Source organism: Eretmochelys imbricata, chromosome 1 (genome assembly GCF_965152235.1).
Source record: "Eretmochelys imbricata isolate rEreImb1 chromosome 1, rEreImb1.hap1, whole genome shotgun sequence".
Classification (NCBI taxonomy): Eukaryota; Metazoa; Chordata; order Testudines; family Cheloniidae; genus Eretmochelys; species Eretmochelys imbricata.
The window spans coordinates 201,223,298-201,239,839 of NC_135572.1; the positions used below are offsets into that span (position 1 = coordinate 201,223,298).

The following is a 16,542-nucleotide window of genomic DNA, read 5'->3' on the forward strand; positions in this document are numbered from 1 at the left end:
GTTTCAGGTAAGCCTGGGAAAATTTTCAAATGAAAGTGACAGTTTAAATTCCTAGTCTCACCTAAGTCTCTTGAAAATAAGACAGTCTCCTAAATTACTCAAGCTGACCATTGTGCCATATTTAAAAAGTTTGACCTCAAAAGTTAGACTCAGGAAAAACATCTTTTATATAGAAAAGCAGCTATTAACTCAGTTTGTTTTTTTTTAAATCAAGGCTCATGGATTCAGCATATTTTTTTTATTTAACGTTTTAAGAGAATAAATTTAGGCCTTAACATTTTGTTTATTTTTATACAAAATTGTAATTTAAATAAAATAAAAATCCAATTTAAAATAAAATCCAATCCTGAAACTAAGACTATAGATAAAACTGAGTATCTATACAGTTTATACATTCTTTAGCAAACATCTAGCCAATTCAGCATGATCAGACATTACAATAACCTTACGTCTAATCTCTCCCAATCCATTTTTAAATCAGTCCAAATATATCAAAAACTTTGTAAAGGCATTGAATCATCCACATACACCGGAGTATTTTTAGGTATTATATATAGATGTAGACTAAAATGATAAATCTTAGTTACACAACAATATTATAAGTGCTTTGTATTGTTAAAATATTAACATTCTGCAGTTATATGTATAGGGCTAGACTTTGAACGTACATGGTTTATGTAGCATGGCACAAGATAAAGCAGGGGACTGGGACTCAGATTTGAGTTCTATTCCTGGCTTTGCCACTAGCCTGCTGGGTGACTTTGGCCAAGCATTTTCCTTTTCAGTGCCTCAGTTTCCCCATCTGTAAAATGGAGGTAATACGGACTTCCTTTGCAAAGCACTTTGATATCTACTGATGAAAGGTTATAAGAGCTAGAAGGTATAATATTAGGATTTTTATATGTTCAGCAAATGTGTCAAGTCTTCAGGGCCTTTCTGTAGAACTTGAAAACTCAGACTCTTGATAGATGGGACATGGGGTTGGTGTCACTGGAATGTGTAATAACTAACTTTCACATGGCTGGATATTAGAGAATGCATGAACTGTAAAGGATACTGGAACCTTTAACTACAGGATTTCCTTTCTTACAGTCCAGTTACTATTGAAAGTTAACTTCTGAATTTCACAGTATATGAAAATGTGTCCAAACACATACAGGCATTTCGGACTCACTATGGCAGACTCAGGGTAGCAAGGCTGGTTAGAAATGGGCTTTTCCCTTCAAATCAATTTGGTCAGTCAAAAAAAAAAAAAAGTTTTCAAAAAGTGAAAAGGTTTTGGTTTCTTGACAAAGTCCATTTTCCACTGAAAGTAGCAGGCACTTTTCTTAAGTTTGTCTTTAGTTGAATACTCAGTTTTCCATTGAAACAGACAAAATTTTAACCTGCTCTTGCTCTGCAGCCATAAAATTAATACTCCATACTGCAAGGTTCTGGAATGAGAACGTATTAGTGATATAGGAACAATAGTATATGTGCAAGACTAAGGGCTAGTTACGCACTCAATCAAGGAAATCTTATACAAACTACAGAAATTCACCATCAACCCTCCAGAGTATGGTCTTCTCTCTGCATTGATATGCAGTAGACTTCTCAGGAAAAATCTGTTTAAGAAAGAAGACAAAAAAAACCCCACACCTGGATGTGCTGCACTTACTTCTTCTGAATTTCATGTAGCTCATTCATAGCTTCATTGAGGCCCTCATTGACTCCAGTCTCAATTAGGTTTTTATGTATCTCTAGAGCTTGCAGTTCAGCTGCACTTTTTTCTTCTTCTTCTTCTTCAGCCACCTAAGGAAGGATAAACAAATTCTGATCAGCAGCATGTTCCTCAGACTAAGTGTACCCACCAATAATTAAAGTCCTAGAACTTGCTAGGAGAGTGGACCTCCTGCCAGCAGAGGAATACAGACAACCCCAAAGAATTCCCCCTATGAAAGGATCAAACCAAGGCCTCAGCAGGACAAACTTCAACTAGTAACAAAAACTGACCCCCTTCCCTCCCTCCCCCCCACCCCCGCCCAAGAGTATCAATATAACCAAAAGGAACTGTTTAAAGAGGTGACAAATAGCAGTGCAACTCACAAGCATGTTTTAAAAGGCAAAGCAAGTGTTCCTGGGTAAAGGTCCAACAACCGTATGGCAAGATGGTGTGGAATGGAAGAGGACTATACATGACTAGAAATAGTCCCAAACTTAGATTCCTTTAATAAAACAAGTAACTCCTTAAAGGTTTCCTTTTCCTTTTAGGAGGAGCCGTTGTTCTCATGGGCAGCCTGCCACTCAGCCCCCAATCTGAATGGGGTTCAAAATGACTTAGAAGAAGAAGAAACAGGAAGCAACGCTTCTCTCCTGTATCCATTAGATCAGGAGTTCTCAAAGTTTAGCAACCCGAGGACCCCCATTTTGATTTAGTATTTTTTGTGGACCCCCACGCTCCCTGCTCAGCCCCAGGCCCCACCCCCATGATGCCTTCCCCACCACTTTCTGCCCCCTCCCCTGAGCTTGCCCTGTCCCTGCTACTCCCCCTCCCTCCCAGCACCTCCTGCACACCACTGGCATCCAGGAGGCCCTGGGAAGGAGGGGGAGGAATTGATCAGCAGAGCTGCAGACCCCCCTGGAGTACCCTTGCGGACCCCAGTTTGGGAAATGCTGCACTAGATGAGTTGGGCATCGGGTCAGGCATGTTTTGTAATGAGCCAGGCAGGCATCATGAGAGGCTGCACACCCTGAAGTGTCCTTGCAGTACCAAATCTGAAATATTTTGTGAACCATTTTATTTATTTTTTTTTTTAAAAGGAGTTTTGCTCTGTCCATGCATGTTGGCACCTGCCTACACCAGCATGCTGCCTGGAATGGTTTTTGAGAACCTCACCAGGCTTTTTCTTACCCCCGCCTCCCCTTAGTGAGGAACAAGTGAGATTTGGACTGGATTAAGGTAGTCCGGGGCCCTAAAAACATCACGGTGTGGTGCAAGTGGACTCAATTTCTGCTGTAGAGAAGCCATCAACAAGGCAGATCCCGGTCCAGAAAGGGTTGCGGAAAAAGGTTGCAACAAGATATTTGTTCCAAGAAAAAACTGGGTGTCTAAATACTTCCATCTGACCGGAAACTGGGTACCATACCTGACAACTGTTCAGAGAGAAATGAGAGGCAACATATCTCCAAGAACAAATAACATCCAAAGGGTGGGTGTGGGGAAGGGAGCTCTTCTGCTGGAAGTTAGGCAGAGGGATAGCAGTTTCTACTCATGAGATGTCACCTAGAAGAGGACCAGCTGACTGTCCAAAGCCATATAATGATTCATCAGGCTAAATTCAGCATGACATAGGGTGTAAGTCACTGCAGAATTTAGTCCTACTCATTCAAAGATCTCTCATTTATTTTCACTTTAGAAAAGTAAATTCCTACCTTGAGCTTCTGCTGGTGATGGTCATCCAGCTTTTGGGCTTCTTCTTTCAGCAGTTTTATGTTGCTTTTCTTCTCTGCTATCACCACATTCAACTTCAAGAACCGATTTGGTTTAAAAAAAACAAAAAAACCCACCACATGTACGGCTGGCTGGAAATATCTTGCAAAACCTCAGATTTTTATAGAACTTCAAACAATAGACTAGCTATATAGGGCTGAAACAAAGGTCAAAGACCCTTACTCAAGTGCTAGAGATAAATGCTCAGCCTGAACTCACAATATAGATATTAAGATAAAGGAAATACTGGAGAACTATTTAAGGTCATGTTAATTTTCCCACATCAGGAAGCCAGATGAATTTATGTTCCCTCAGAAACAGAGAAAGGTGCTAGTGTGGTTGCAGAGTCCATGAGAAATTTTCACTGGAAAAAATAAACAGATGCTCAAATTTTGTACACTACCTTCAACCCATGCAAATCATTTTCAGTGACACTGCTATAATTCTACAGTAGTCTGCACTTACACAGCAATAGGAAGATAACCCTTTTCAATGGACATCTGAAAAAGGTAGAAAGTGAATGGACTTCTAATAAAAAAACTAATGAACTATATTTTATAAAATAAGTAAGTGTTTTTGTCTCAAGGGGTGATGCAATGCATTTCCCTGTGCACTAACTATTCTATCGCACACCTTCAGTAAACTGCTTCTCCTGGTTTCCTACACTAGAGCAGGGGTCTCAAAGTCCCGGCCCGCGGGCTATCTGCAGCCCAAGAACCTCCCAACTGCAGCCCGCGGAGGAGACATGCATGCTGCCAGCTCTGTCTGCTGCAGGTGCCGGCGCCGCCCCCCCCCACGCACCACCTACTGGCTGGGGGAGAGGGACAGAGAGACCATCACCAGTTGCCTGGCAGTCAGCCATGGAGGCAGCATCACTTTTTTCCACAACGAATATAAACAAGTCAAAATACAGAACACAACTATCTGATGCCCACCTTGCTGCAATCCTGAAGGTTTCAACTGCTCAGTCACTGAGGCCAAACATCAACAAACTGACAGAACCGAAGAGTTGCCAGGTGTCTGGCAAACACTAAAAACTCTCTGGCAGGCGAAGAATTGTATAAAGTTGTATGATAGTTTTATTATTTCTGAGAAATTCAAAATAAAAAATACAATATAAACATTTTCTTTTCTGAACACCATCTTCAGTGACATTATCGGCCCACTGGGAGTATTTGAGGACTGGCACTGGCCCTAGCCCTAAGGTAAATTGAGTTTGAGTCCCCTGTCCAGGGGTCCAGGTCTCCGCTACCTAGCCCAAGCAGTATTGTCTGCTGGAACACTTCAGTGGCTAACAGGATCATTTGTCCTGCTGCCACCTTCTCCATGGACCCAACATAGGGACCAAGCCAGTGTCTCAGCATTTAGCAGATTCCCATTTTTTGTTGGATGGATTGTGGAATGATTACAGTACTGAATTACATGTCCTAAGTGTGCTTTGTTGCAGAGGCTCAGGGTAGAGGTATCATATTTCAGATTCAAGACCTGGAACAGTGTTCAATTCATTTGCACGAATTAAGCAACGAAGACTGGAGAGCGGAGGTGGTGAATTGCTGGTGCTGATTACAAATGACTATTTGTGTTACTAACAATACAGTATCTACCTTAGCGCACACAGCGCCTACAACTCAAGTTAATTCACTGGCTGCTTTTTTAGGAATAACCTGTATTTCCTTCTCAGGTCTGGAGCTCGGCTGAAACAAATCAAGGAGCAGCAGACTCATTGCCAAAGAAGAATATATTTTGACTGTAAATTTCTCTCTATATTCATGGTTTAAACCTATCACTTAAATTGGTTGTTTCACCATCTTACAACACACGTCACCTTATATAGCCTAGGCCTTTCTGCTTGCTGAATTCGTTTACTCTTACATGTTCTTGAATAGGAGAAAATCCACACTTGCTTGACCGAGCTGAGATCTGTAACACCTACAGGGAACTTGGTAGCTGGATTTGCAATCCATACCCTCTGCTAGATACCTAGGTGGGAAGTTTGCTTTCCTCCAGAGATATTTACGTGCTTTCAATGCACCAAACCATACACGTTTGGATGAAAATATTTTGTGGCAGGTGTTCAGTTAAAGAATGCTGATTTAAGAGAAGTTACAGTGTATGATCAGTAGGTTTCTCGAACCAGAAATGCCAAGAATAATATATAGCCCACTGACTCACTGCCTGAAGGCCACCATTCTGAAAATGTTTACTACCTAAACCCCATAAGCAAAGATGTATAAAGCTTTTAGAGCTCACCTGTTCTAAGGAATCTTCTAAAATTATTTTCTTGTTACTAGCTTTACTTATTGCCTCTTCAGTCTCATCTATTATCTGCATAAGCGGAACCTGTAATGCACATTGAAAAAAAAAGATACACACACACACACACACACACAGGTAAGAGAACCATGTGGTACAGTTCTGAAATTTACAAGGAATTGCTGACTGAATACTGCCCATTAATGGGTATTCAGAATCTCTCAGCATCTTTAAAACAGACTTCTTTTTTAAAATCAGCCTGCTAAAGAAATGGTCCTCCCCACATCCCAAAACATGTATTCTCCCCACCCCCTACCCCCACAAAAGTTACTCCTGCCAGGTAAGACTCAGCCCTACATCAGTGGCAGGTCACTGTTCTAACATAACAAACTTTAAAACTAGTGCAGCACTCAAGACCCACAGACAGTTCAGAGATGCATCTGTGTAATGGATAGATTTAGCCGGCTGGTAGGTGTTTTCCACCGTGTTTCAAAGAGGCAGCACAGCTCGGCAGGGGAGAAGGAATAGAAGCAGTGTAGCTGGTTGCAAATGGTTGCAGGAAAGGGGGAACAATACATGCTGCAGCAGACAAAAAAAAAGGAACAATTGAGATGAAGATGGCTTTAGAATTCTCCTCTGAGGGATTGCAGATTTTACCCAATCCCTGCACTCTTACTTCTGTGGAAATTCTGCACCATTGTGCACACGCAGAATTTTTTTTCCCCACTGCAGAAAATACATTCTGCCCGAGAAGTGCTGCAGTTCTGCCTTTTGCCCAATTCTGATGCCACAGAATTTTTTTTCCTGTAGAGGGGAAAAAAATTCTGCACATGCCCAGTGGTGCAGAATTCCCCCAGGACTAGAAATTCATCACAGAACCCTGCCTGCAGCACCAGGTTAGGATAGAGAGTGGGGCACACGGGGCTGCTGGGGGAGGGGGTATCCCACTGGGGTTCAGAATGGCTAGTGGGGGGACAGACTGGGGCACAGGCTCAGGGGAGCTAGTAGGGTGACAGCATTGAGCCAGGGGCTAAATGGGAGTTGGGGTGCAAGGCTGCATGGGGAGGGAGGCTGAGACGCATGGGGGTGCAGGGACAGCGGTAGCTGTGCCTGACTGAATGGGAGACGTTTGGAGTCAGCCAGGGTCTGCATGGGAGAGGCTCCCCAACTCCCTAACAATCCCTCCGTCCTCCCAAAAAACCCTGTTCCATACTTCTTGCCCACAGTGAACAACCCTCCAGGTCCAGGCTCCTTCCCTCTCCCTCAGTTCCTCTGTTACCCCGGACTCCCCAAAATCTTTGCAATACTTCTGATGGGTGTGGGAAATTCATTTGAATTACATTACAGAAATGCATTACACAAAGTTCTGTATTAATGTGCCTCGTAAGGAATCTATTTGTCAAAAAAAAAAAAAAATTTTTTTTACCAGAAATTTTTTTGGGGGGAAAAGGAGTGCCTATATTGTTAGAGACCTACTTGCTGATGGGTATTTTGAAATAAATTTGAAACTGGCATGATTATATTGTGTTATTTTGACAAATAAAATATGCAGGATTTTAAAGTATGTGCAGAATTTTTACTTTTTTGGTGCAGAATTCCCCCCAGAGTAATTTTTGTTTCTAACAGCTATGTCTGTCCCTCCCTCTTTGATTCAAGAAATCTGGCTTGATATGCCTCCCACGTCCACCCTCCATTCTGTAGCAAAGAGAGATGAGTGAAACTTTTTCTTTGCATATATGTTCAACTAAAAAACAAACCAACCTGAAAATAAAAGCATTTTCGAAATGTCGATTAGAATAGACATCCAAATATTGAGTTTAACCTGAACGAAGTATTTTTGGTTTTTTGTTTTTGGGGTGGGGGGGATTCAGTTTCAGTTCAAGACACCCAATCCCCCCCCCGATTTTTCCGGTTGGACACAAAACTGGAAAAAAAAATCGATTATTCACTCAGCTCTATTAGCAACATCCCACACAGGCTAGACTGTACTGCAGCTATAGTAGGGATGTTCAAGGACGACGTTCCTTGTGTATTTCCTAACATTTTACAGCTGAAACACAGACTGTTCCCATACAAATGTTCCAAACAAAAGCCGTTGTTAAAGCACACCTACGTTGATCTGCCTTCTGTATTTGGAGAGAGAATGGGGTCCATCCTCCGGGCTAAACTTAATCTCAAAATCGTGGCCTCTGGAATTGTCCATGCCTGCTGGGATTAGCTTCAGCTTCCGAGCCAGTTTGTGATAATCATCCAGCTGTGCTTCAATCTGGGAAATATGTGGAGTTGGAAGGATGGTAAGAGAGAAAGACACTGAATAGAAAAGGTCAAAACATGGCTACTGCTAACTTTCCATGATGGATCACTATTGTTGCCACCTCTAAGAGGGTACCACTGCCAGGTAAGGCTTCATAGATGCACAGACATTTTGAGACCTCAGAAAAAATCTTTAAAATATTAGTCAGCACTGGAAGCTTTTGAGCGAGATGACCATTTCTGCTATTTATGGAGCAGTTTTTCGGCCATCAATCTCAAGGCACTTTACAAAGGAGGGTCAGTATCATTATCCCAATTTCAAAGATGGGAAAACCAGGGCACAGAGATGTGATGTGATTTGAAGCTCAATGGCCTGTACAGATAGACTTGAGCAGTTTTTAGCTGTCCATTCCTTTCTGAGTAGTTGTATTTTCCTCTCCTGGATGCTTCATAAATGCCTGCTCCACCTATCCCTTGAATATTCAAGGAAGATTAGCTAGTGTGTATCCTTGGAAGCTGCCTGTAAAGAGGACAGATGGGATTGTGGAAAAGCATGAGAATGGGAGTGCAGAGATCTGGGCTCTGTTCTCTGCTCTGCCACAGATTCCCTTGTGAACACGGGCAAGAAACACTTCACCCCCTCATGTCTCAGATTGCCGCTCTGTAAAATTGGACTTGTGTAAAGAAATGTAAGATCTTTGGCTGGGAAGAGTATTACAAGTGATAAATAAATTAAGAATATATTCGAGCGACCCAGCCTTACAAATGCAAAGACTGTCAAAGGTACTTATATGGCCCGCATCATCATAGTAGTTGAGTCTCACATTCTGAGGCATTTATTCTCATAACACCCCTGTGAGAGAGGACAGGGCTGTTGTCCCATTTTACAGATGGGGAACTGAAGCAGAGGCTAAGTGACTTGCCCAAGGACACTCAGGATGTCTGGAAGGGCAGAAAATAGAACCCGTGTCTCCTGACTCTCAAGCTGACACCTTAACCATAATTGGGCCATCCTTCCTCTCTTGCCTGTGGTTTTAGTCACTGACACAGCTTGGTAAACTTTATGAAGAACAAGGGCCTGCTTCTAAATGGGGCATCTCACTATAGCAGTGGGCATGGGAAAGAGGAGAAGAGTGTTGAGTCTGTATGGTCCATGGGACAGGGCATCAGACTGGGACTGAGTCACTAAGCCAGCTGGTTTAAGTCAGCATAGCTGTATTGAAGTCAAAGAAGTTACACTAGTTTACACCAGCAGAGGATCTGGCCCCTTGGTTTAATTCCTAGTTCTGCCACTAAATTACTGTGTCTTGAGCAGGTAATGGAATCGCTGTGTGCCTCAGTTTTGTCATCTGTAAAATGGGGATAATTATGTTCAGGCTCTTCAGACTATTTCAAGCTCCTTAGCTATCTCTGCAACTACAGTTGAAAGCAATACACATGCCTGTTGTGGCCTCTTGGGGCCTGGATATCCAATAATTCAAATGGGCATTGAATAAGGCCTTGGCTGCTGATGCACAAACAAGTACATGAAAAAATTCCAGGCCTACTGGAAGCAAGAGCAAAATTGTAAATTATTTTTAATCTGTTAGAGTCATTCATAGACTATCAGGGTTGGAAGGGACCTCAGGAGGTCATCTAGTCCAACCCCCTGCTCAAAAGCAGGACCAATCCCCAATTAAATCATCCCAGCCAGGGCTTTGTCAAGCCTGACCTTAAAAAATTCTAAGGAAGGAGATTCCACCACCTCCCTAGGCAACGCATTCCAGTGTTTCACCACCCTCCTAGTGAAAAAGTTTTTCCTAATATCCAACCTAAACCTTCCCCACTGCAACTTGAGACCATTACTCCTTGTCCTGTCCTCTTCTACCACTGAGAATATTCTAGAACCATCCTCTCTGGAACCACCTCTCAGGTAGTTGAAAGCAGCTATTAAATCCCCCCTCATTCTTCTCCTCCACAGACTAAACAATCCCAGTTCCCTCAGCCTCTCCTCATAACTCATGTGTTCCAGACCCCTAATCATTTTTGTTGCCCTTCGCTGGACTCTTTCCAATTTATCCCCATCCTTCTTGTAGCGTGGGGCCCAAAACTGGACACAGTACTCCAGATGAGGCCTCACCAATGTCAAATAGAGGGGGACGATCACGTCCCTCGATCTGCTCGCTATGCCCCTACTTATACATCCCAAAATGCCATTGGCCTTCTTGGCAACAAGGGCACACTGCTGACTCATATCCAGCTTCTCGTCCACTGTCACCCCTAGGTCCTTTTCCGCAGAACTGCTGCCTAGCCATTCGGTCCCTAGTCTGTAGCTGTGCATTGGGTTCTTCCGTCCTAAGTGCAGGACCCTGCACTTATCCTTATTGAACTTCATCAGATTTCTTTTGGCCCAATCCTCCAATTTGTCTAGGTCCCTCTGTATCCTATCCCTGCCCTCCAGCGTATCTACCACTCCTCCCAGTTTAGTATCATCCGCAAATTTGCTGAGAGTGCAATCCACACCATCCTCTAGATCATTTATGAAGATATTGAACAAAAATTCATCTTGCCCTGGTTTAGTTTCATTAGAAAAATACTTGACAGCAACCTCTTAAGTTCCCAACTTTCTCTCTCTTGTATTTTGACCCTTAATATCAAAACTGCAAAGTTGCCAGATTGCCTGTCCCAGTTCCCAGTAATGGTTTCACTCACCGACTCTTTGCCTCTTGCATATTTTAGCTCCTCAGCCCATAGCTGCTGCCGCTCCGTCTCTAACTCCTTGGTAAGCTTGTTGATAGTTTGCTGAAGCTCATCTTTCTCATGGTTTATTCTCTCGATGTCTACAGCTGTGTACAGCTGATTATCAACAGTGTGCTGCAGCCGGGCATTTTCCTGCTTCATCATTTCAACTTCCAATTCTGTAATCAACAACAAAAAGAAGAGGAGCTAGAGATCTCTGGACATTTGCTAAAGGTCACAGTGTCGCCACCCATGTTTTTCCAGTATAAACATCCCATTCATCAGTGAGGTGTACTCCTAGCAGTAATACAGATGTGTACTGCTTCCATCTTTAAAGTTCTCTACAAACTTAAGCCTCACAGCACTTGTGAGTAGGTTAACATGGGATCTCCACTTCAGGCTCTACATCAGGGGGTTCAAACTGGGCGTCTGGAGGCCTCAGGAGTCACGAGGTTATTACATGGGGGGGGTCGCAAGCTGTCAGCCTCCACCCCAAACCCCGCTTTGCCTCCAGCATTATTACGTATTTAACACCATTATAAAAGTGTTTTTAATTTATCGGGGGGAGCGGGGGGGTCGCACTCAGAGGCTTGCTATGTGAAAGGGTTCACCAGCACAAAAGTTGGAGAACCACTGCTCTACGTGCACATTTCAGAGGGCTATGTCCCTTCTCCCCCAGCGGTGCTGCTTTGTTCTAGATCAGTGAGATCGACTCAGATCTACTGTTTTTTAAATGGAAGGATTTCAACTTAGGCAGGCTGTGCTTTCACTATTCAGGGCTGAGGGATTTTCCTTTAATTTGAGGCAAGAAAGCTTTGGTGCAAGATCGGTCTCTTCCCATAGTTCAGTGAGGGAAGGCAGCAAAGGAGACCAACTGTAAGGAAGCTGGTCCAAGAGGGCAGAGTCTACCCCCGAATCTTGTCATCTCCCACACTCGACAGCCAGACAACTTACATGTTTCTGCCTCAAAAGACAATTCTTCTCCCCCTAGAAATCAAGGCCATGGCTTTTAAAGATGCATCCAGCACCTCCTGGTCCAGGAAGCACCTATCCCTGTATGTACGGCCCCACTGTTTTCCCAGAAAGTACAAGATTACTAGCCAAGTAAAATCTGCTTTAGTACAAATTCATCCATGGAGTAAGTGTATGTCCGTTTCAGAGCCTTCAATCTTCAGTACTAGCCAACAAAGGAAGTGATGATGCATCATCATCATCATCAATCATCTCTGATGCAGCTTCCTTCTCACCTGATGCCTCACACGCCTCAGTGAGGCTATATAGTTTCTGATCCAGGACAGCTGAATGAAATTCCAGATTGGTCATGTAAGCCTGATATTTTTCAACATCAGCTTGCAGCGAAGCTTTCAGCTTCCTCAGCATTTCTAGACGATCCTTTGAGGAGAAAGAAGAGTGTTAATAACCTAACTGGTATTTAGAAGAATCAGCCCTGCTTTTCTGTGGTTACTGGAAACATTAGTAGCTCAATGATAGATTTTCGGCTGCATCTTTTCTTGAATCAGCTGCTACCAAGGCAGATAATTTTCCTTGCAAGCCTAAATGGTGGTGAACCCTGCCATTCTGTCTATCCCTGTACAATCCTTACCCCAAAAGTCTCTTCCCTCCTTTATCTTATTTGGGTCAAATTTTCAGTCTCAGACTACGAGATATAGTTATTCCCAGCCTGATAAATTAGCTCTTGGGAGTTAACAATTTTAAATTTTATCATTACAACGCCAGCTAAATTGAAACATTAAGAAATTAAAACCTACAGGAGGAAATAAGGTCAGAGGTGAGGCTGTCATGCATCTCAGGAGTCTAATAATGCTTGAGTCTCATGTACCAGATGCACTGCAGTAATAAGTCACTGCAGTAATAAGTAATAAGTGTAAGGACAGAGAGACGCTTCAACTCAGATTTTTCTTGCATTTAGAGCTTTAAATGAGACCTTCAGTATTAATTTCATATCCAGCTTTTAGTTTAAAAAAATAAGCAAGATTCTACTATGAGAGCCTGAGACACTGGACTTGACTCTTCCACCAGCTGGGGCCAGGAGTTCTGAGTGTCCCAGATGATACCTATAGCTCTGGAGATTGTTTCCTTTGTAGCACCTCAGCCCCCTTCCTATCACCTTAGGAAGCAGAATTTCAGATACCTCCAATTCAGCTGCCCCCACCACTTGCTCAGTATGTACACATTACTGGTGAGATTACAGCACCTGGAACCCCAATAAGGGAAGACCCAGCTTTGATATAGTTGAAAGAAGTAGAAAGATGGTTTACTAACTGGCTCGCTTTCCTTCTCTCTCTCTAGCCTTGCAATCTCTTCATTCAACCTTTTGTTCTCTGCTTCTAAGGTCTTCACTTTGGAATGGTCTACTTTAAACACTTCGTCTGCAAGAAACCACACTGGGTTTGAATAACCCTAGAGCCTCGATAGTCATACCAGACAACAGTGCCGCAATACTGTAGCACAGTGGTTCTCACGCTTCGCTGCACCACCACCACCCCCTTCTGACAACAAAAGTTACTACATGGCCCTACATGGGAGGAGGCCAGAGCCCAAGCCCCACAGCCCCAGGCATGGGGGGGGGAGGAGGGGCCAGAGTCCTGCTACCCCAGACTCAAGCCCTCGGGCTTCAGCATCAGCCCTGGGCCCCAGTGAGTCTAATGCTGGCCCTGGCAACCCCACTAAAATGGGGTTGTGACCCACTTTAGGGTCCTGACCCACAGATTGAGAACTGCTGCCGGGCACTTTAGAAATGCTTAAAGGCAGATGGTATGCAATAACAAGAGATGACACTGCCAACAGGAGAAGCCCTGTCTTGGGAACGAAACAGTCTGAAGAGGAAAATGGAAGTCAAAGTGATTTGCAAGGAGAAACCACACCAAAACAGATTCACTCTTAAAAATGAGCACCTTGCAATGTCCGATGAGCAGGCAGATGAGCTGCTGCTATTTCTTTGAGAGGGTGTGGAATCCTGATCCAATATCAAATCAGCTATTTTTAATCAACAGATGGTGAGCTGAGGAGGTATATGCCAAAAGTGACAGGTGATTTTGAGAGCCCACCTTGAGAGGCTATAAAGGAGCCTGGTGTACAGAAAGTGTTGAGCACCCAGCCTGTGAAAGTCAGGCCCCTTTAAGGCACCTCCAGTTGGGCAACCACAAATTGAGGCACCAAGTCTCTTTGCACTTCTGAAAATGATGGCCATAGTAAAGACACTTCGACCCTCACTTTTAAACATCAACATTTTCCTAAATAAGATATCTAAATATGAATGTGAGTGCTTAACTCTAAGCACTCAATCCATAGGTAGGCAACACCATTTGAAAAATGCTGATGTTGGCCTTACTATAACCCCTGTAAGGAAGGCAATAAGTGTGACAAGGCCCAGAATTCTACTAGCCTGCATGTGGTTCCTTGCAATAGCAAATTCAGATGGCCACCCTTACTTAGTTTTGCCTGTAGTTCTGCATCCATCTCTTCAAAAGCATCTCCTCCATTCATGAAATGATCATAACACTTTTCAGTGTACTCCATAAGTAGCTGAAAAACAAACAATGTGGTTTTTAGAGCCTTTTAAAAACCCATTAAGCAAGCTTGACATACAAAGCCATGGGGCAAACCAACACCTTAGTTAAATATTATTAAAATGGACATACAAGGTCACAAGTTCTATTTTAAAGCTTGAGCTTAATGACAGCCCACACAAACCACCCTTTTAAATCTAAGAAGGTGCTTTAGGGCAAATCCCCAGTTAGAAGATTGGGTTATTTTTGTTGATTTAAAAAGCAGCTTTCACTTCAGGATCTTTTTGTTTCCTGGCCTGGGTGTCCACTTGCTCGTTGCAGGCTGTGACTTGGGTTTCTCTAGGGCTGACGTCAGGCCCAGAGCTAACCAGAACTGCATGGGCAGCATGCCAGGTGCCAACGTGAGAAACTGACACAGATATGTGAAAATCCCCTTCTGGCCCTGACCAAAAAGGAATCAGACTGAGACCCCACAGAGCAAGAAGCTGATTTTATTTGAGGTGGGAAAGGTATTCCCAAATCCGTAACTTGCCATGTGATTTACGGGTGGGCAGAGAGGAGCAGTTAAACAACCAGCTGTCCTCTGGGCTGCAAGCTCTGAAAATAGCTGCTCCTATTTTTGAGAAGCCAAGCAACTGGCCACTGGGGTACAGGGAAAAAGCCTTTGACTTGCATGTGTGGTCCCAAAGTGGGACCCCTACCAGCAACTGGCCACTTCCCCTTGCCAGTTCAGCCCAGTGGCATAAGCAGTATGCTCCCTTCATCTACTCCCACTGCTTCTGTGGGAAGAGCAGCATGTGCTGACAGTGTTAGGAAAAAGAGATGGCTTCAGGCAACGGTCCAAGCTATCAGCCACTTGGTAGGGGAAATGGGGAGGGGGGGAAATCGAAGGATGGCAGATCTATTCCTCTCCTTCAGCACTGTATTATAAAGGTACAACTGATAAGTGCAAACTTATCTGTCTAAAATGATTTGTCTTTTTAAGAGAGAGCACTTCTCATCCATACATCTCAATGTATTTTACAGGGGTAGATCAGTGTCGTGCTCATTTTACACAGGGGAAAACAAAGCTAAAATAAATTGCCCACGGTCACATAGTAAGTCAGTAGCAGAGTCAATAACTGAGTCAATTCTGATCACCGTTCCCTTCCCCCCATCCCGTGCATTATCCACCAGACCAAATTGCCTCCCAAAGCATGCTAGAAAACAAGGCTGTCCTTTTCTCCCTTCTCTTCTGTAATTAATCCAATAGCCAGCTAAATCCCATGCCAGTTGTAAACCGCAGGTATCTAACTCATTATAGAAAGCAGTGCGGTTTTTTAATTATTATTTTAACAACAGTTCTTACATTTACATTCTGTCCACCTCTTTTGGAAGAGCACTGAGAACCATACACACTTGAGTATGAACAGAAAAAGGGCTGATCAAAATCCAAATTAAAAAACCCCATACCAAAATGGGAATACATTTACTTCATTCGCTACTTTTCCTGACAGTGTAGTGAACATTGTCTGATGAACAATTAATGTAGTACAAATCCTTATTAACTACAATTTCATCTTTAGCCTCTCCTGACCAGCACTGAGTATCGACAAGCACATCTGAGTTATCTCTCATGACACTGTAGATCTAAAAAGGGACAGAGTAAACCTCACAAATTAGAAATGCACAGTGTTCACTGGAGATCCTTATTTGATATCACCCGTCACTAGTCTCCATATCAGAGTCATTTGTATTAATAAAACAATGTAAGAAGGCAGAGCTAGCCCCATTGGGGTGGGTTGCACACTCTTGGAGCTCTCTGTTTCTTTGGTGTGGAAGCCTCCTTTTATCTCTAAACAAAAAACTAAACCCCTGGTACTACAGCAAAATGCTGAAAAAAGGAATCTTGGTCCGACATGGGCTCATAAGGACTAGTGGGAGAGGGAGGTGCAGGGCCACATGGTGATGGGGTGCAGAGCTACACAGGACCAGGGGGAATGGCTGTGTGGGGGCACAGAGACACATGAGGATTGGGGAGTGGGGACAGGGACACACAGGGACAGAGGGAGTGGGTACAGAGCAACATGGGGATGGGGGAGTGGTTGTCTGAGTACGGGTGGAGAGACGTGGACAGGAAGTGCAAGGACACATGGGGATGCAGGAACATACTGGGACAGGGGCAGATGTGCCTGACTGAATGGGAGAGGCTACAGGTCTGCCAGGGTCTGCATGGGAATGTTCCCTAGCAATTCCTCCCCGCCACCCCCCAAAAAAACCCCTGTTCTGTACTTTTCCCACCCTCCAAGTTGACACCTAGGCTCCTTCCCAGCAATTACT

At 43.6% G+C, this 16,542-nt stretch overlaps 2 protein-coding genes across 4 annotated transcripts in view; one reads left to right on the top strand and one right to left on the bottom strand.

Moving 5' to 3' along the window:
- GTPBP8 (GTP binding protein 8) overlaps positions 1-16,542 on the top strand; it is a 385,924-nt gene that overhangs the window by 17,075 nt on the left and 352,307 nt on the right. The window contains exon 7 of one of the 3 annotated variants that reach the window (XR_013346678.1): positions 5,151-5,174. The exons of 1 other annotated variant lie outside the window; for it this stretch is intronic. Coding sequence is in view for 1 of the 2 variants with exons in the window: in XM_077822151.1 (XP_077678277.1) it covers positions 5,151-5,167 (17 nt within the window). In the remaining variant the exon portion in view is untranslated. Of the gene's footprint in view, positions 1-5,150; positions 6,650-16,542 lie in introns of those variants that run through there. One more of the 3 variants, XM_077822151.1, reaches the window with a different exon arrangement.
- The window catches only part of LOC144267838 (kinetochore protein NDC80 homolog), a 29,897-nt gene that overhangs the window by 4,535 nt on the left and 8,820 nt on the right, over positions 1-16,542 (bottom strand). Inside the window, 9 exon segments of the mRNA XM_077822190.1 lie at positions 1,658-1,791; positions 3,412-3,504; positions 5,720-5,809; positions 7,836-7,988; positions 10,667-10,872; positions 11,941-12,085; positions 12,977-13,083; positions 14,146-14,241; positions 15,765-15,852. Coding sequence (XP_077678316.1) covers positions 1,658-1,791; positions 3,412-3,504; positions 5,720-5,809; positions 7,836-7,988; positions 10,667-10,872; positions 11,941-12,085; positions 12,977-13,083; positions 14,146-14,241; positions 15,765-15,852 — 1,112 coding nt within the window.